The sequence below is a fragment of the Manihot esculenta genome, chromosome 9 (assembly GCF_001659605.2).
Source record: "Manihot esculenta cultivar AM560-2 chromosome 9, M.esculenta_v8, whole genome shotgun sequence".
Lineage (NCBI taxonomy): Eukaryota > Viridiplantae > Streptophyta > Magnoliopsida > Malpighiales > Euphorbiaceae > Manihot > Manihot esculenta.
Window position 1 is genome coordinate 31,689,961 of NC_035169.2, and position 19,413 is coordinate 31,709,373.

At 28.0% G+C, this 19,413-nt stretch overlaps 1 protein-coding gene across 1 annotated transcript; it reads right to left on the minus strand.

Annotated features, from left to right (window-relative positions):
* Positions 1 to 13,844: 13,844 nt before the first annotated feature.
* Positions 13,845 to 18,266, minus strand: LOC110623541 (alanine--glyoxylate aminotransferase 2 homolog 2, mitochondrial). Its single transcript, XM_021768525.2, has 9 exons — positions 17,920 to 18,266; positions 17,263 to 17,493; positions 16,873 to 17,043; positions 15,657 to 15,800; positions 15,373 to 15,552; positions 14,855 to 15,080; positions 14,450 to 14,563; positions 14,275 to 14,361; positions 13,845 to 14,179 (listed from the first exon to the last, which is right to left on the minus strand). The coding sequence occupies exons 1-9, from the start codon at positions 18,151 to 18,153 to the stop codon at positions 14,136 to 14,138; spliced, it is 1,431 nt and encodes a 476-aa protein (XP_021624217.1). The 5' UTR covers positions 18,154 to 18,266; the 3' UTR covers positions 13,845 to 14,135.
* Positions 18,267 to 19,413: the final 1,147 nt, after the last annotated feature.

Genomic DNA, 19,413 nt, shown 5'->3' on the forward strand with positions numbered 1-19,413 from the left:
TAAAATTATAATTTTTTAATTAAAATATAAATATATATATAATTAATTAATGATATGCTCACTCTCACTTAAATAGTGAGCGTTTTTCTATGTTTTCCATTTCTTTATTTAAAGTATCATCTTTCAATTTATTCCAAATTTGATTTTTTTTTTTATTCATGAATTGTGTATATAAATAAAAGCTTATTTTTCAATTTTGATAGATTTAATACTTTTTAAGAGGGCTTGTCTGCTTGTTTACGTGGTTATTTTTCTATTGTATTTATTTTTTTCCTTTGCATACGGGAAATAGTTCAGCAACTTTGAGTTTGAAAAGAAAAAATGTTGTTGTTAGTTGTAAACGGTTTTTCAAGCATGTATTATGGTCGATAAGAGGTGTCCCTAAAGTTATAAAATATATAATATAATTAATCAAGAGTAATTTTAGAGTTTTTACTTACCACAATCAGAATTTTTTATTTTAAATTTACAGTTAACTCTGCTCTTCAATTTTTTTAAAAAATTTTTTTTTAGTATTTTTTACTCGACTGATGTAAGAATTTTAAATCTTTAAAATTAGTTATTTTTTCTTTTGCCTCTTTATTCATTGAAGATATCTTTAAAATATGATAATCTTATTTTAGATTTATTGGTTATCGGTTTACTTGAATCATTTTTATTTCTAGCTTAGTATGAATCTAAATTAAGATTGTGAAAAGTTTAGTTGCATATTCTCTATTCAGGCATCCAAGTATAGCTTTCAATATAGAGTGGGGAGCAGTGCTTCGGATCCTTATTTGGTTTTAGATTGATTTCTCAATCCATCTTTTGTTAGGGTTTTCGTGGATCAAGCATGCTTTAATACGTATTAGATTGAACAGGGCAAATGGATTTAGGCCATTAGGGCTTTTTTTTTTTCTAAGTTAGGAATAAATATATATATATATATATGATATATACTTTACTTTTGAGTACAATAGGATTAGCTATTTTTAAATGAACCATCATATCATTGGAAAAAGAGATTAGCTAAGTATATAATTTAAATTTGTTAATCCAGCAGTTGTTTGGAAAAAATATTAATTCACTCATATTATTTATTCAATTTATTTTAATATCCATAATATTAAATTTATAGTTCTAACTATTTATATTATTTCACTCACTCGAATGAAAATAAAAATAAATTGGCTGTTATTTTTCAATTGAATAATTAAATAATTTAATTTTATACAGTATAATAGAAATTAAAGGGGTAATTTACAAACACTGATAATAACTTGCTCTTTAAATTATTAATTGATTTTGTTAAAGTCACATTGTCAATGATCTGCATATTATAAATAAAATTAATGTCTAATAGCACCATTTCATCTAAAAAGGTGTTTCATATCTGCTAAATTAAATATTTGTTCAAAACTTATATACAATTAATTAAAATATATACAAATATATTATTATATTATATAAATATTTAATTTAATAATCATCAAACTTCGTTTTGTATAAGTTTAAAATATTCATAATCTGTCCCAAATTATCAGAATAAACTCAAATTTCAATTTACGATAAACTAAAAAGGAAAATTAAGTCGCTGCATAATTGTGAATATTTATACATATGAATATAAAATTTCATTCAAATGCATTGAAATTGAAAGCCATGTAGGATAGGAATAATTACGGATGTTATTTTTAAATATACGATTTGATTAAATTTTTAAAAATGAATTTAAATAATTATAATTAAAGTTTAAATAATTTTATATTTAACAATTAATACATGAATCGAATTGAATTTAAAAATATATATAAAGAGTGTTTATTATTTAAATTTGTTAATATAAATAATTAATTTAATATAAAAATATATTTTATAATAATATTTATAAACTTTTTTATATTTTTTCATTTAAAAATTAAATTTTAAATATTTTATTAAAAGTATTTATATAAATTACTAATTAAAATATACAAACTTAAACAAATTTTAGTTTTATTTAAATAATAATAATTGAAATTATAATAAATTTAAGTTGATTTATATTAATTTTTAATGCGATATTTCATTGATAATTGTAAATCAAAATTTGAATTTAAATATGCCAATTTTCATCATATGGTATCAGTATATACATTCCCAAGAATAACCCAACAATTTTTTGTATGCAATCTTCAAAAGCAATCATTTATCCTGTGTACAGCTCATCATATTTCACGATAAAATAAATTGTAAATATGTTATTGAATCATGCATTTATTTTTTATTATTTTTCTCAAACTATAAATATTATTATAAAAACAAAAAGAATTCAACAAATCAGACAAAATCTAATTCAGGTCTCTCAATCTGAAATTTGAGATGTTAATTTTTTTTCTTTTTTATAAGATATATTTCATTGCTAAAGGCCACCTAGTGGTAAGAGAAGATAAAACTCAATATAATGATTATGACCACCAAATTTTCTCTATTCTAAGTGAGATCAGATCTAAGAGAATAACACTAGCCAAAACTCATGAAATCCATTTAGTTGGTCGACCTAACATTTCAAGTCTTGATTCGGATACGCGAAGCAGACCAAGTCCAACGCGAGCCTAAATTTAATGAAAAGTAACCTAGTTCGATGATGTGACATGAGAGAGAATAGCTGGTCCAATACTTCACACTCTGTCCGCATGTGTACTGGGAGAATTAAATAGTCATCTGATATGAAGAGGGGTTCTGACACATCCGTATGTATGGATCTGAATAATAGAAATAAATGGCACTGCAGCAGAGAGACAGTTAGACGTCAACAGTAGATAAAAGAGAAATGAATAAAAGGAATGAACGTCTTTCTTTTTATTTAAACTCACACAATCACTTTAAATTTTATTTTTTAAATTTCAGAACGTCAATAGTCTTAAATAAATAATTAATTAAATTAATTTATATTTATTATTATTGTTTTGACAATGATTCGTGTAAATTATATAAAAATTTTAAATTATTAAAATTTATGGGTTAGTAAAAGAAGTCAAATTCCTAAACCGTGTATATAATTTTTTGTGTGTTTTTATTTTTTTATCTTTTTATATTTTTTGAAAAAAATAAAAGTAAAAAAATAAGAGGAAGAAGGAAAATTTAACTATGCATTTAAGTGTTATACACTTTATTAATAAAAAGTGAGAATTTTATATGAATACTTATAAATATTAAATTTAAAATAAATTTTTAGTTTTAAATTAGTGTCGTGATTTTATTAAATAGACTTGTATGAGAGCTTGGTAAAATTTCCCAATAGAGAAAGTAGTGGTGTAATGGCAAAAGGCCAGCTGAGCAGAAGTACACGCGTACAACTACAACATGGTGTGATTGAAGATGCAGAGGACACTGGACACAACGTCGCCTCCCAACATATTTGGACTCATTCCTGTGTCCATCCGTGCCTTGCCCTCGTCTTTCCGGCCAACACAACTGGTGTTTTTTAACAAAAAAAAATGGTACTAGTGTACTAATTAAGATTAATTTATTAAATATGTGAATTAAAATTATAATTTATTTAATATTTAAATTTATAAAATTTAACTATAAATTGACTATATAATCAGCAATTTATTAAAAATTAATCATATATTATTGGTTGTATTGTAAATTTTGTTTAAAATAATAAAATTATTTTCATCTTATTTTTTCAATTTACTAATTTAATATATAATTAATAAATATATAATTAATTTTATTAAAAATTTATAAAATAATAAAATTACTTTCATTTAATTTTTTAAATTTATTGAACTTTAAAATATAATCAGTAAAATTTAATGTACAATTAATAATATGTGTAATTAAGTTTAATTTTTTTAATAAATTATTAATAATATAATTGATCATATTTAATTATTATAATTTTTATTAATTTAAGTATTAAATAAATTATAATTTTAATTTAAGTATTAATTTAATCGTTTAATAAGTTAATATATAAGTGCTAGTATGTATTTAGTAATTTTTTTAGAAAGAAAAAAAATAATGATAAAGGTGTATGACACTTGCCATACGTGAAATGATGACGTGTCACACATTAAGAAAACAATGCTGTATATCATATACAATTAAAGTATTAAAACCTTTATAACACTTTAGTTTTGAGAGTTTTAAAAAGTGAAATTTTTGAAAATTAAACTTTTTTATTGTAAAAAATTTAAAATACTCTATCTAGAATTAATTAATAATCTTTTTAAAGTTTTAAGAGATTAATTAATAAAATTTTTAAAATTATAAAAATTAAATAATAAAATATTTAATATTAAAATTATTAAAAGAATTAATTAATAAAATTTTAAAATATCAAAAATATTTTAATACTATTTTTTAAAATCAATGACTAATAAATTTCTACATATTATAAAACTTAAAGTATTAATTTTCTCTATATAATTTGTCAACAAACGGATGTGCTTTCAAAAGAATTAACAAAATGGAATGTGACATATGTGTCCTGACATCACTAATTAGAAATTTGGGAGTTAATCACTTCATCACTTGTTAAGAATGAATAAATAAATAAACAAACCGCAATGATTAAGCCCTTCATTTCAAAAGGGTGGAATGTATAATTGTTTTTATTATATTTCTACGCATGCTTGGACAGAGTGTCCACGTGTTCCTCACTGTCTCATCCCATGTCCGCCTCGTTTGTGGATGGACACGTTTTCATGAGGTATGTTTGTTTTTTTTTTTTTTTTTTTTCTTCCTCTTTCTTTCTTACGGCAGATTTTGATTAAGACAAGTGAATTAAAAGGATGAGAATTAAATTGATATTGTCAAAGGATACAACACAAACAGAGCCATGATGTTTGTTCTGAAGAAGATGACTGATTTGAAAGGTATGTTGTATACATGAGATATAACCAAATCAAGCATTATTTATTTATTTATTTATTTTAACAGATTGAATTAAGGATGCAAAGGTCAATTTCATTAAACTTGAAAATTTTCCAGAATATTTTTTTTCCTCATTAATTTGACAAGCCTAAATTGAAGTCAGTGAAGCAATAGAACCTCAACTCAAAAGAAGGATAGGCAACTCCCAAGTCTCAAACAAAGATGAAAATTTGTTTGGTACTTTATAAACTATCCCGTTAAAGAGGAAAGGAGGAACAAGGTTTTTTTTTTTTAAAAAAAAAATGGTGCATGCATTGCTTCAAAAGGATTGAGAAGAACACTTGTGCCAAAGAATTAATTAGCTGGTCGACCTTTGTCAGCTGAAAAGAAAGAAAGTGAACAAAATTGCATATTTCTAAAGATCATGATTGAGGAGATATGATGTGTTTTGAAGAAGCAAAGCTAATCTAGCAGCAAATTATGGGCTTAAGATTTTGGGCTGTTCTTTAATTCCCTTACTTGTGAAAGGGCATAAAAATTAAGGTGCCTGTCAAATTTTGTTCCCTCTTTCAGTGTTCAGAGCCCCACCTTCTCTAACAATTAACAGTAAGTAGGTGTCGTATCAAAACAAAATAGATTTGAATTGCTCAATTAATCAATTCCAGTGTGTAAATTTGGCTTATCCTCATTTCTTACTCATCCTTCTTTTGCAATCAATTTGGAAAGCTGACCTTTTTCTCCAATCATGATGACGAAAGTGCATAGAGATGCTTGTCTTTTTCTTGCAATTCATTCATGAAGAAATACCATAGCTCAATATTAATAAGTATTAAAATGAGTGTTTGGTATTGTCAAATATTTAATGCAGCAACCCATTAATTAATAATGTGAGTACAAAAGTTTTGATAATAGCAGTGGTGGCCTTGTAGGTCATGGTCCATATATTGAATCAGAATTATTAATTGAGTGAGGTCTAGTGGATGCATATAATGCTTAAGCAAGCATATGAGGCATGTGGGTCTACAAAGAATCAAACTGAAATGGACAAACCCCTTGAATAAAAAATCAAGAGTCACTGATGAGTGGCCTACTGGCCTCCACTTCAGTTCCCTTCATTTCTTTCTTATTAATCCAGAAACCCTCATATAATTTAGAAAATACTTAGTTTTTTAAAAACCTAATTAATCAATGCATGTATTGGAGGATTGTGGTTGACCTGCTGCGTGTATAAAGAATCTTCAACTTTATCAACTTTCTCATCTGCAACTTTTGTTTCGTTGCTTTTTGGGTGAAAAATTAGAAGAGGAAAAAAAGAGAGCAAAAGCAGGAGGCTCCATAACTATGGGTGGTGAGAGAGTAGATTCCCTACAAACTTGTCCCTACAGGGTTGGGCTTGAAGGCTACAGGCCATTAATGGCGAGTTTGATCAGTGGTAGTTAAAGTTACACACACAAGATGAAGAAGTTGGAGGATTCTTCTTAGTAGTCCAGGCCAGCTGGTTTATTTAGTGATCACATGACTCGGGACATATTTTTCCAAAAGATGCCTCTCACTATGCGATCATTAATATATGAAGTTGAAGGTCTTTGAAATGTGCAAATTTTGAAAAATTTGTAAGGAAATTGGGATGGATGAGACAGTTGTTTAACAAAGTGATGCGAGATTGTTGAGTGCTTAGGTCATCCATGATGTTATCAAATATGTAAGATTAATTAAATTTTGATAATTTTGGTCTGATCAATTTGATTTTAATTAAAAAAATTTGATAAATCAAATTAAATGCTCTCTGTTTAATGCTTGCAGGTGGTACCCAGGGGCTTCCAGATTCAATTATCTTCAGGCAAAGGTTGGACCGATGGCTGGCTTATGGGACACAGCTCACAAGGCGCGTTTGGGATGTCAAAGAGCCCCCCATCATCTTATCTTCTGTCGGTGCTATCGTGCTTTTGTTGGCCATCCATGGTTCTCTCACTTCCTCTCTGCTCCTGGAAGTGCCTTCTGCTTTCTTTTCGAGTGTTTTGAAGCTCATGGGCTCTTTCTTCTGCTAGATCCTAGCGTATGAAGTTTCATGCTACGACAGCAACAGAGGGCGTGGAACTACTCAAGATTGAAATGTGGTTTGAGTCCGGCTTGTTTATTTTAAGGTTGGTGCTTTTAGAACCATCGTCTCGATTATTTGGGCTGACTAAACCGTTTTAGGACTACTTAGCTCTTTGGTTAAAATTAAAAAGGACCCAAATAGTATTGCAGGCTTGAGCTCAGTTTCTTGTAGCCGGTCGTTGCTGGCCAATTTGGGCTTTGGGCTGTCTAGAGGTTTCATTTATAATAACAATAAATGAACGAGTCCAAATTTTCACTTACCATCTGTCATTAAATTTAGTAATTTTTACACAGCATCAAAATACTGGATGAATGAGTTTTGATCCAAGTGAACTGAAGCTATCCTGGACAACATTTATATTTTTATTTAATACTTTTATAAGAGAACTAACCCTCTTATTATATTCCACTGTATTTCATTTTTTTTATTGCGATAAAAGTAATATTACAAATAAATTAGGATTATCTTGTAAGTTAATCAAATAAAAACTATTTATACTGAAATTTAAAATGATTTTAAAACATTTTTTAATAAATTGATCACTTGATTCAACTTGAATAAATATGCTACAATATATTTTTTTTATTAACAAAAGGATAACTTGCATTTTACAAAATTTATTGAGCTAGATACAAAAGTGTAGAAACTATTCAAAAGGTCTAAATTAGATTAAATCAAATTATACAAAACAAACAAAATTAAAATAAAACTAACCAAATAAAAACTATCAAAAAAATTAAAAGAAAAATAAACACCACCCAAAAAATCGCCTGGACATCTCGTACAACATTGTATCCCCTCCATCACAAAACAGAGAATAACACAAGCAGCCAATGATGGAATCCACAAGAAATAACAACAATATAGAATAAAGTAAAAGAAGACGGCTACATACAAATACAATTGGCCATAAAAATCACACTCATGTTTCTATCCACATCGATAAAGAGAAAATCAGCAAAGTGTAGCCGTTGTCTAATTGTCAATAGGAGTATTATTATCGAACATATCAGTATAGTCCCATGCTGTTGTTATCAAATTTCAATTGATCTCCTCAAAAGCTATATTAAAACACTTTCGACCTAGGTTCATAGAATTTTTTTCGCTTAGCAATTACCGAACATTAAAAAAAAACAAATAGAAAAAAATATAAATAAAACAAAACAAATGTCTACCCTCGACAAGAGAAGACCGAGGGTAGAAATTCGCTGAAATGAAATAAGCAAAAATGATAATCAAACCATTCTCTGTCGAAAGATAAGAAAAAACTTTGATGACTCCGATAAAAAGCAAAAGAAACACCAACAAAAATCCAAACGAGACAATAATACTAAAGTCAAAAACTAATCCCTTTTCAAAGTGCTACTCTCACTTCTCACTTCCACACACACTCTTATATTCTTGGCGACCGATCACACTTTCCTCTTTATCTTTTACCTCTTTTTCGCTCACTTGTACACTTCCACACTAAAGTCAAAATTCATTAATAGATTTTTTTAAAATATAAAATTAAATAATAAAATAATTAATGATTAAAATGATGTGAAATATAAATTAATAGATTTTTTAAATTAAAAAGTTAATTAATAAATTTTTTAATAGTATGTATACTAAATTGCAAATTTAAAGAAAAGGAAATTAATTAAACATACTGTCGACATTTTGAGACAAAATTATAGAGATTAAAGAGGAGACACAGCAGAATGGTAGCTGCTATCTCTTATAGGATGACCACATTATGTCTCCATTTCTCTTTTTAGCTACTAAGCGCCACATTGCTATAACATAATTACTTAACTACCCTTCATCACGCAAAACCCCTAAACTCCCCCAAAATTGCTGAGTTTAATTTCAGCCTTTTTCGAAAAAAGAAACAGCAAATAATAAATTTGAATATTTGACAATTGTATAAATTCAATTTATAAGTTTGACTTTGTATGAAAGTAAATTTAACAATAGTTAAAACTAAATATTTTTAAAAAATTATATAATTAATTACAGCATATATAATAAATGTGTTCACTCTTTATATATAATATCCGAAGAGGAGTAATTTTTCACTTTGATGTAAGCTCAGTGATAATTAATTTAAAGATAATTACAAAAAATTATTATATATTTTAATTTTTTATAAAATTTTATGATTTAATTTATAATAAAAATCCTATTTAATAATAATAATAATAATCATAACAGACATTAGTTATACAAGTGAGTATTCAATAAATTTAGTTTAAATAAATTAAAATTTAAAATTTTAGTATTTATAAAAATTAAATCAAATTAATTTTAAATAGAAATCAAACTGAATTGAATCGGTATTATTTAATTTGATTGGTTTGATTTTTTAATGAGTTTTAATCATTGACGGACTCCAAACAACTAAACTTATTATTATCTAAATAAAAAGGAATTTGATCGATCTAATGCGAATTCAGAACACTATGAATAAACAACTCCAGATTAGTTCATGTCTCACTCTATGGACAGAATAAGACTCAAATAATTTAGGGTAATTAAGCCAAATCAATCATCAACTTTCGTAAAAAGATAAAGCTCACAATCATAAAAATTATATTAAAACAGTGCCAAAAAGAATTAATTAGCTATTTAATGGAAAGTAAAGACACAGTACTCACAAACAAGTTACCCGTCTGAATGTGATAAGCGGATACAAGTATAAGACAATAGGAACAGGCCCGAAAAAAATAAAAGAGAGTGAAAATAAAGAGGAGGATGAAAAAAATAAAGACTGAATTTATCAAAAACTCACATGATTCTAAACCATTTCATCCTAAACTCATTGTTAGATTTCAAAAATTAAAATTTTTATTTTTTACACTTTTATCTTTAATATTTTAAAATTTATTTTAAATATTTTATTATTAATAATAATTTAACCTTTTTATATTATAAAAAATAATATATTATTATTATTATTAATGGATATAATTTAATTTATTTGATTTTTTTATTAAAATCGAATGAAATTAAAATAATAAAAAATTTTATAATTAAAAATTAAATTCAACTGTTAAATTAAAATTTTAAATTAATTCGGAATTGATTTTTTTAATTTATACTTGAATATGCTCATTTCAATAATTTTTCAATTAATTAAATATTAATAATTTTTTATAATTCACTTTATAATTTCCTAGACACTAATATTTTAATTCAGAATTAAAATATTAAATAGTATCAAATAAAGCAAAAAAATCATTTAATTTCCCTCATTATTAAAGTGAAAATTTTCTGTCCCACACTATTGATAAATAATAATATATATTTAAAAATCAATAATTTTTAATTATTATAAATTATATTTTAATCTTTAAAATTTAATAAAATATATAATTTAATCTGTATATTTTTAAATATAATTATATAAAATTTTATTGTATTAATAAAATAATCTCTTTTTACAAATTAATTTTTAAATATTATAATTATTTAAAAATAAATATTTATATTTTTTATAAATTAATTTTTCATATAAATTTTATTATCTTATATTTAATAATAAAATAAAAATAAATTAAAAAAATCTGACACAATATAGATTTTTTTTTTAAATTTAATTAAGCAAAAATGAAAAGACATATTTTATTTAATTGTTATTTATTATTTTTATATATAAAATATTACAATTTAACAGATAAAAAATTAATTTATAAAGGTAAAAATTTAATAGTAATTACAATATTACTAATTTAAATTTAAAATTTAACATAATTTTAATTAATATTAATATATTTATTAGTCGGTGGAATGCATACGTGCCAACTGCGGGGAAAAATTCTCATTACCATTACATTTGTCAACTCAAACAAAATCAACGACAGTGATGGAATTTGGGAGCTGGGGGTATTTTAGTAACTACAAATTTGACTAATTATTTTGGAAAAGCAAGTTGAAGCTAAAAAATCCCATCAGCCGTTGAGTCCCTGATGGGGTTTAAGACGTGGCAATAACACGCAGACCCAAGAAGAAGAAGAAGTAGAAGAAGAAGAAATGGGGAGATTTCAAGAAGCGACATCAGTATTGGTAAGCGTGATTCTAAGGAAAAGCATCAGCATGTTTTACGAAGTTGCCTTCCCATTTGTAGACTTGCTATGGATTCTAACCTCGGCTGTTGAGTATTCAAGATTTAACAGAAACAGTCGCCACCAATCGCCGCCGGCTTTCACCGTCACCTACTCTCGTAGCTATCCCATCACTCCTACACATGATCGGTAGTTCCTCTGCTTTGTGGTGTTAATTTCTCTCTTTTTATTTAGTTTTTTGGGTTTTATTTTTATACATACACTGTTTCTTCTTCTCTATGATGCTGCTGTAATCTAAATAAAAATATTTCGTAATACTTTAATTAAATTTATTTATTTTTAAAAGTTATAATTTTCTTTATTAATTTTTTTTAATTTAGAAGTCCTAATTACATAATAATTGATTTATAAAACGGATAATGCTATGAAATTAATGGTATTCTCTGGGTTGACAGTGGAGCAATCAATTATAAAATTTCATTTGGTAAAACCCTAATTTGGGAATCCATTTTCTGGGTTGTGAATGGAAAGATAACACAATATAGGATTAGTGATATATTTGCGCTGTTGGGTAATAATTTTCAAAATAATAATCCATCAAAATATTAATATTTAAAGATTAAAAAAAATTAAAAAAAATTATTTTTTACAATAATTAATCAATTATTATGAAAATAATTATTAATTATTAAAATAACTAATATTATCATAGAAAGGTACATGGTAGCATGGATCACACAATGTTCTTCTCCCGTTTCTTTTCAATACAATGCGATGACTTTATAGTTTGCTTTCATCAGCATTTTTAAAATATTTCATTTATATTTTACTGATATTTGAATTTTTCTAAAATTAAAGTGAAAAAAATATGATAGTGTAATAGTGGATTTTAGCTATTTTATTAGCAAAAGAAAACTCAAATATTAAATTATTTTTTATTAAAAAAAATAAATTGTCATTTTAGCTAAACTTTAGGGTCTATATTGTATCATTAATTTTCATTCTAATGACTAAATTTATAATTTTAGTATAGAGTTAGCTTAAATTTTAAATTTAAATTTGTTGTCTGACTAGCTTATATTGTTTTTCTTGTTTTACTTGAGTTTAAGCTTTATTTTGGTAGAAGCCATGCATAAGCAGAAAGCCAGGCTTGCATATATATATATATATATATATATTAATTGATGTATAATTATTTTGAAATAATTATATTAATATATTAACATATAGATGCATAATTGTCTCATTTTAGATTGGATAATTTACAATATAATATTTGAAATTTAATAAAATTTATAATTTTATTTTTATTTTTTTAATATTAAATAATTTAATTTTAAATTTTTATTTGTTAATAAAATAGCCTTCTGATGATAAATTTAACGTTAATGGAAAGATTCAATTTAAATTAAAGTGATTAAATTATTAATAAATATAATTATTATAAAAAGTGAAATTTAAAAGATTGAATTATTTTGTTAATAAAATAAAGTTTTAAACTCTTTAACAATTTGGAAATGATTTTAGAAGATTTGAACACATCAGAGTCGGTCTCCTAATAGAAATTCTACCCTCAACGAGTCTTTGAATTCAAGGATAAATATCCTCTGGTCTTGATAAAACTATTAATCTCTTATCTTCTTGAAAAACAAGACAAATTCTAAACATAATAGTTATTCAAAGTCTCTATTTATTTTGTAATAAGTACCCACTTGAAGAATTTTAATATTATATATTTTTATAAGTTATTTCCTTAGAGAATACTTTCCATAAGCAAATGCAGCATAGTCTTATAATATTCAAGTAATGTCAAGTTGTGAACCATAGTTGATGTATTATTTCAACTGTAGTTTTGATAATTTATTTTGTCGTTATTATTATTATTATTTTGGATAACTTATGCTAAGAGCTGTTTGGCTTTAAATTTGCAGATCAGATAAAAAACACTATTTTAAATGTTATTGAAAAAAGCTTTTTTGTTATTTTAGTATTTTTATAATTAAATTATGTTTAAAATAATTTAGTATCTAAATTATTATTTAAATACTACTTTTAACTAAATTATGTTAAAAATAATTTAGTCATTTTAGTATTCTTATAACTAAATTATTGTCTAATTTAGTGTCTAAATTATTTTAATATTGTCTAAATAATTCTCTTAAGAAAGTATCTTTCTCGACAACAGCTAATGTCAAATAGATCCTTAGATTTTCAAGATTCAGCAAAATCTACAAATTAGTCCAATGTTTATTTTAAATAACAATTGAGTTTTCTAGTAAAAGGAAAAAAAAAAAAAAAACCAATTTGCTGTTTGATAAAAATGGCCTAAATAGCCCTTGAAATGCCTCTCTTATCTATCTACTACAACATCCCACCTCTTTCTCTCTCGTCATCTCTATCCATTCTCATCATCCTCCACTGACAACATCATCAATAGAGAAATAACCTAATAAAGGACAAATGGAGCCACCAAAAGTGTAGGCGTCCATTATAGAAATAAAGGGTGTTTATATTTTCGATAAAAATTTGTAGAAGGTGGTTGTCCTTGTTCTAGTTTATGTGTTTGTGCCTATAATGGATTGAGAGGGAAAAAAAAAAAAAAACCAAGGGCGAGAGTATTTGTAATAATTAATCAAACCCAACCAGATGTTTTAGTTGAATTTGATTTGATTCTTTTAATAAAATTAGATTGATTTGATTTCATATTTTACTAGATTCAATTCGAATTTATTGGACCATTTCACAAACAAAATATCATTGGCGTGGCCTAGAATTCTCCTTTGGAACAGATGTCTTGTGCATGGATGCATACATAATATTTGGGGCCAAAGAAAGATAGGAACAGCAACAGCAAGAGCAACTCCCAAGATTGCCAGGGATTATTAATCCACAAGAGACAAAGATGATAGCAAATTGTCTAAAAGTTCAAAACCATTAACGCCCACAGAAGAGTTTGAGCAAGAGACAACGAGCTGTTGACTCATGGCTTTATTAGGGCACTACCAACTCCTTAAAAGATAAACCTACTAATATATTTTCATAATTTTTTACTCATAACAGACATGACACCTTACATAATTTTGTATTTTTATCGACTTGAGAACGATAAATAGACATCTTTATCTACATACAATTTGGAGGTTTCACATCTTTGACATTGTGTAATCCATAGCATCCACAAAGAAATCTGCAACCACAGGAATTCACCAAGTGTTACTAGTGCAGCCTAGTTGAAAATTCTATGATGCTTAGTACAAGAGGAAAACAAAATTACAAATGTACCTGCGTCTTCTTTTGTGAAACACAGGGGAGGGGTGATTCTGAAAACATTCCCATAGAATCCACCTTTTCCGACCAAGACTCCAATATCTGTGACAAAATTCAGGGGTCTATTAAAAACTAGAAGATACCATTGAGTATAGCATTTAGGTAGACCATAGGCTGGTGAAATACAAACCTTTCATTTCGTCCATTACATGTAAAGTTTCAGCCTTTGCAGGAGTTTTCTCTTGGCGATCAGTTACCAGCTCAACTCCAAGCATCAATCCTCTTCCCCTCACATCACCAATAACTGCAGAAATCCAGTTATAACACGATCAGCATATACAAACCTTTAGGTCACTTTAAAAAAAAAACAAGTAAAAAACGTGGAGATATAAACCAAAAAGAAAATAATACTTAATAGCTGAGGTTGATATCATTGCAAGAAGTAATTTCAAATATTGCTACCCATTTCACAATGCTATATGCAGGGATTCAAATTTATTTTGATTTTTGTTATGAATGCAGAGTAAAATAAGCTGATTTATGATGTATAAATAAGTCCAATACATAGAGTCAGGGATATGGAAGGTCTATTTACTTTCATATTTTTCTCTGAGTTCAATTAGTCTCTGTTTCAGATAGGACCCCACAACCAACGCATTCTCCTGAAGCTTTTCTTTCTCAATCACTTTTAGAACAGCCAGCCCTGCAGCAGTACATACAGGATTCCCCCCAAATGTGTTGAAGTAACTTCGACGAGTCAATACTTCAGCAATCTCAGGAGTTGTCACCACAGCACCAAGAGGAATACCATTCCCAATACCCTGCACATGTCTCAATGGAAAAAAAGAGTCCAACATAAGTCCAGCATGCGCTTCAAAAGAATGCATACTAAGGATTATCTATTTTTTGTATAAAGAATATTAAACCCATCACAGGTGACCTTGGAGAAGGGAAATGAGCATAACTAAGATCAGGTATTAGATTGAAGATAATCAGATATTATAACCCTGGACCGTTTCCCTACGTAGCAAAAAGCTATGTATAAATAATACTTATTAGGCAAACAGTGAACTTTCAGCCTTTCAGGATATCTCCAAAGTTGGAAAAACTAACCTTTGCCATTGTCACTATGTCAGGAACAACGCCCTGGGCCTCAAATCCCCAGAAATCACTTCCTGTACGAGCAAATCCTGCTTGAACCTCATCGGCTATACAAAGGCCTCCAGCTTTCTTAATGCTTTTATAAGCAGCAGGCAAGTAACCTGGGGCCAATTCTACAATTCCACCCACTCCCTGCCATGTACAAACACGTGCATAAACAAACAATGCACTCTTACATAAAACTCCAACTAGATGTCAATTAAGGAAAATGGAAAGTCCACAGAGATCATATTTACCTGTATAGCTTCAGATATAAATCCAGCAACATGGCCAGTTGTTCCAAAGTCGATGATATCTTGGATATCTTTTGCATACTTTTCTCCATCTGAACCAAATACACCTCTATATGGATCTGGGTTCAATGCATGATGTACTCCACTCTGTTGGTGAACCAAGAAGAATGAGATTGTTTTGTAACCATCTTTACAACGACAGGAGTAAGTTGATTATATGACAAGAAAAAGAAAGATTCCAAATTGAATTTCACAATTGAAATCTCAGTATAAGAGAGACTTCCTACCTTGCAAGAGCAAGATTAAATTTTTATCTTGTCCAATATGGTTTAGCATATGATGTTACGACTGGCCAACAGAATACATAAAGCTAACACAGGTGTCCAGTTAAAGTATCTGTAAGCTTCTACAATGATCTTCTAGTTTACGTATCATGCCCTATTCATGCCAAGTGTAAACTTAAGGCCCAATTCATACCATGTAAGGAACTGCCCTCTCTTTAAAATTCTATGTGCTGTCAAAAGTCAGAAAAAACATATCCTGTGTGGTGAAGTATCACAATAATAATTTGGACAACTTGCACAATAATAACTCAACCAAGAAGTTACCTAGTAAACATCACAGCAACTAGCATCTTTAAAATGCCTTTGATACTAGTTGAGGTTGATAATGAAAAGCAGCCCTACTTTGCGTGAAAATGATAGGCTATATTGTCTCTTGTCCTGATGCAACATATTCATAGGCTTTGCTCATGAGGGGATAGAGTATGAAAATTATTTTGTCCACTTTCGTCTCTTGACTCCACTCATGGTCACTGGTACGCATTTAACTCCACTTTCAGAACGAAATAGTGGACCAACTAGTGAACGGATGATATTTGAAGTCTTGTAAGTTCAAGTAATTGCCCACAGAAATATGTATCCTTTTCTCCACGTTACCACAAAGTTCATGAATTTATATTAAAAATGATAGCCATCTTATAAGACCATTATTATACATATTATATTCATGCATAAATTATGTACAGGCATTTGACATCACATCATACATTGAAAGCAGATAAATCATCAACAGCAAAGGAAAATGCCTCGATGGTATCAGATGAATCTCATTGCATCCAACATTGTCGTAATCTTAAAACAAAAAGTCTTGTCTGTTTTGGGTATATCTTCTTTTTCAGAGGAATATACTAAACAAAACTTATCAAATTAGAATATACCTGTATGACATTAAATTTCCAGATGGACTGTGCAGTGGCACCCATCGTCCCTGCTGCATTCCCATGGTATGCATTCCGCAACGATATTATGTCATTGCACCCAGTGTACAGTCTTGCAATCATCATTGCCAACTCATTCGCTTCTGTTCCAGAATTTGTGAAAAACACCACCTACATACATGAAGAATACATAAGTATTTCTCTCCCAACACGGGTTTCTCCATAAATTTATTATTATTATTTTTTTTTATATTTCAGGAATTTTAGAGGGTCGGAGCTTCTTTTGCCTTGTAAACTCTGAACGAGTACTGTAATAGTAGTATAATAGAGAGAAAGAGAGAGAGAAATCCGTTCAAAGCCCTGTCATCTTTTAACTAATTTTATACGTACCTTTAGATTGCCAGGCATCTTTGAGGCTAGCGCCTCGGCAAAATCAGCGATGGCGTGGTTGAGGTAGAGGACAGTGGAGTGTTGTAAACGCTTGACTTGGTTGAGTATTGACTCCACCACATCTGGATGGCAGTGCCCGCAGCAGACTGTAGCAATTCCACCAAAAGCGTCGAGGTATCTACGCCCGTTCTCATCGAACAGGTACTGCATCCTCCCATCCACGATGTTCAGCTGCCACCAAACACAAGATGAATATCCCACGTGACCATCAGTTTCAGATCCGACGGCCCAAAACCCATTAAAAAAAGAGCTTCGATTAAAATAATATAGATCTTCAAAACAATTTTAATAAAATATAGTCATAAAATTAACAAGATAAGCATGATTGTTATTCCGTTAAGTAGCCAATTAGATCATAGAACAAAGTTCTTCAGTTATTGAAAGTGAAATAAGAAGTTACATTAAAAAAAAACCGTAAATAGCACAATCAACCGAGAATCATTATTATTTAATAAGATCAAAATCATTCATTTGAAACGTCAATCACATGATCTTAATTCTTAATCATGATTAGCGTTGTTACTGATGATCACAGTTTAAATATGCAAATCATAAATCACACGATAACAACCAGAGTGGTATATGATCTGGACTCACGGGGTTTTTGTAGAAGTGGAACAAGGAGGGGCTGAGAAACTCTTTTCGCTTGGCCAGGATCTCGTCAGCGGAGGGACCGGTATACGGCGGAGGGGAGTAATCAAAAGGAGGCATTTTAGGGAGAAGGACGTCATTGTTCTCTTTCTGGGCAAGCTGAGAGAAGCAGCGCGCCGGAGACAGAAAGGAATCGGAATTTGTTCTGGAGAGGAGCCTTTTGGCGATGAATCTCTGCATCTTCGAAGGCAGGAGCTTCTCCGGGAATCAGAAAACTGTCTACAGCGATATAGGTTAGTTGAAACTCCGGAAATGCAGGAGAAGGAAGAACAGGGGAGAGAGGAGAGGCAGCGGATGGATATAGAGGCTAAGATGCCGAGTTCGATAGTATATATAGGAAGAAGGAGAGAGGGTGTGACGTGTACTGCGGTGATTTGCTTGTCCTTGTTAGACGCGCGTAAATTCCTTTATTTACCACTTTAATTACCGGAGCTGTATTACGGGTTCGGAATTACCCGGCCTTATTTAGTTAATTAATATGTATTTTAATTCGAAAGATTATTATAAACAGTAATTTTATTATAATTATTAATAATAATTAATATTTATTATATTGATAATTCTAAAATAATAGGACCTTCTGTTATTAAAATTTTTTATATACGAATTAAAAAAATAATAAATATATTAATTTTTTTAATAAAAATAAAAAACTATATTACCCTTTAATTAAAATATTTTTATAAATAAAATAAATTTAATTAATATTTTAAAAATATCTCACTCATTAAATGTAAATAAAAAATATATTTAATGAAATATTAAAATTATAAAATCATATTTATTTAAAAAAAAAACACAATTTTTATAATGAACGACAAACCTTCCTGGCGTTTTGTGACATGGATGAAAAAAATCTGTGATATTATCATTTTCAGAGAATTTCTTGAGAATGGTAACGCATGTACGTTTTGAGAATCAAAAGAAGAAAACAAATTTATTATAAACTATTTCTCTTTAATTTTTAATGTTTTTACTAGAAAGTTGAATTTATTATTATTTTTATTTCTTTTAATTTCATTTAATTTAAAGAAAAGTAAAGAGAATACTAAATGGAAATATATTTCTTTTATGTGCTTTCACTTATTGTTTTTCTTTAATTAAATGAAAATCACATTTCTTTAAATTTCTTTATCACAAATTTTTATAAAGTAAATTTGATAAAGTAATTAATAATATAAAAACTTTGCATTTAAATTATTTTAAGTTCATGGCCCATTCAATGCGCTACACGTTATAGGCCTGTGAATGGAAAATAAGAGAGAAAATAAAAACAATCATGACTAAAAATAAGTTTATTTTTCTATAGAAAGAAAGTACTTAAAATAAACGTACAATTCTAGCAAAAAATTGCTAAAAAGATTTAATTTTACTCCTCTAATCATTGTAACCTTAACTTTTTTGGCATTTATTTCCAGTTTTAGATTTTTAATTATGATT

Bases quoted from the DNA above. Each gene is read 5' to 3' on its own strand.
- LOC110623541 (XM_021768525.2), bottom strand. From the start codon at position 18,153: ATGCAGAGATTCATCGCCAAAAGGCTCCTCTCCAGAACAAATTCCGAT. The intron at 17,044-17,262 runs GTACGTATAAAA...TCATGTATGTAG, and splicing joins AGATGCCTGGCAATCTAAAG to GTGGTGTTTTTCACAAATTC. The intron at 14,564-14,854 runs GTAAATAGACCT...GGATTTCTGCAG, and splicing joins ACTCAGAGAAAAATATGAAA to TTATTGGTGATGTGAGGGGA.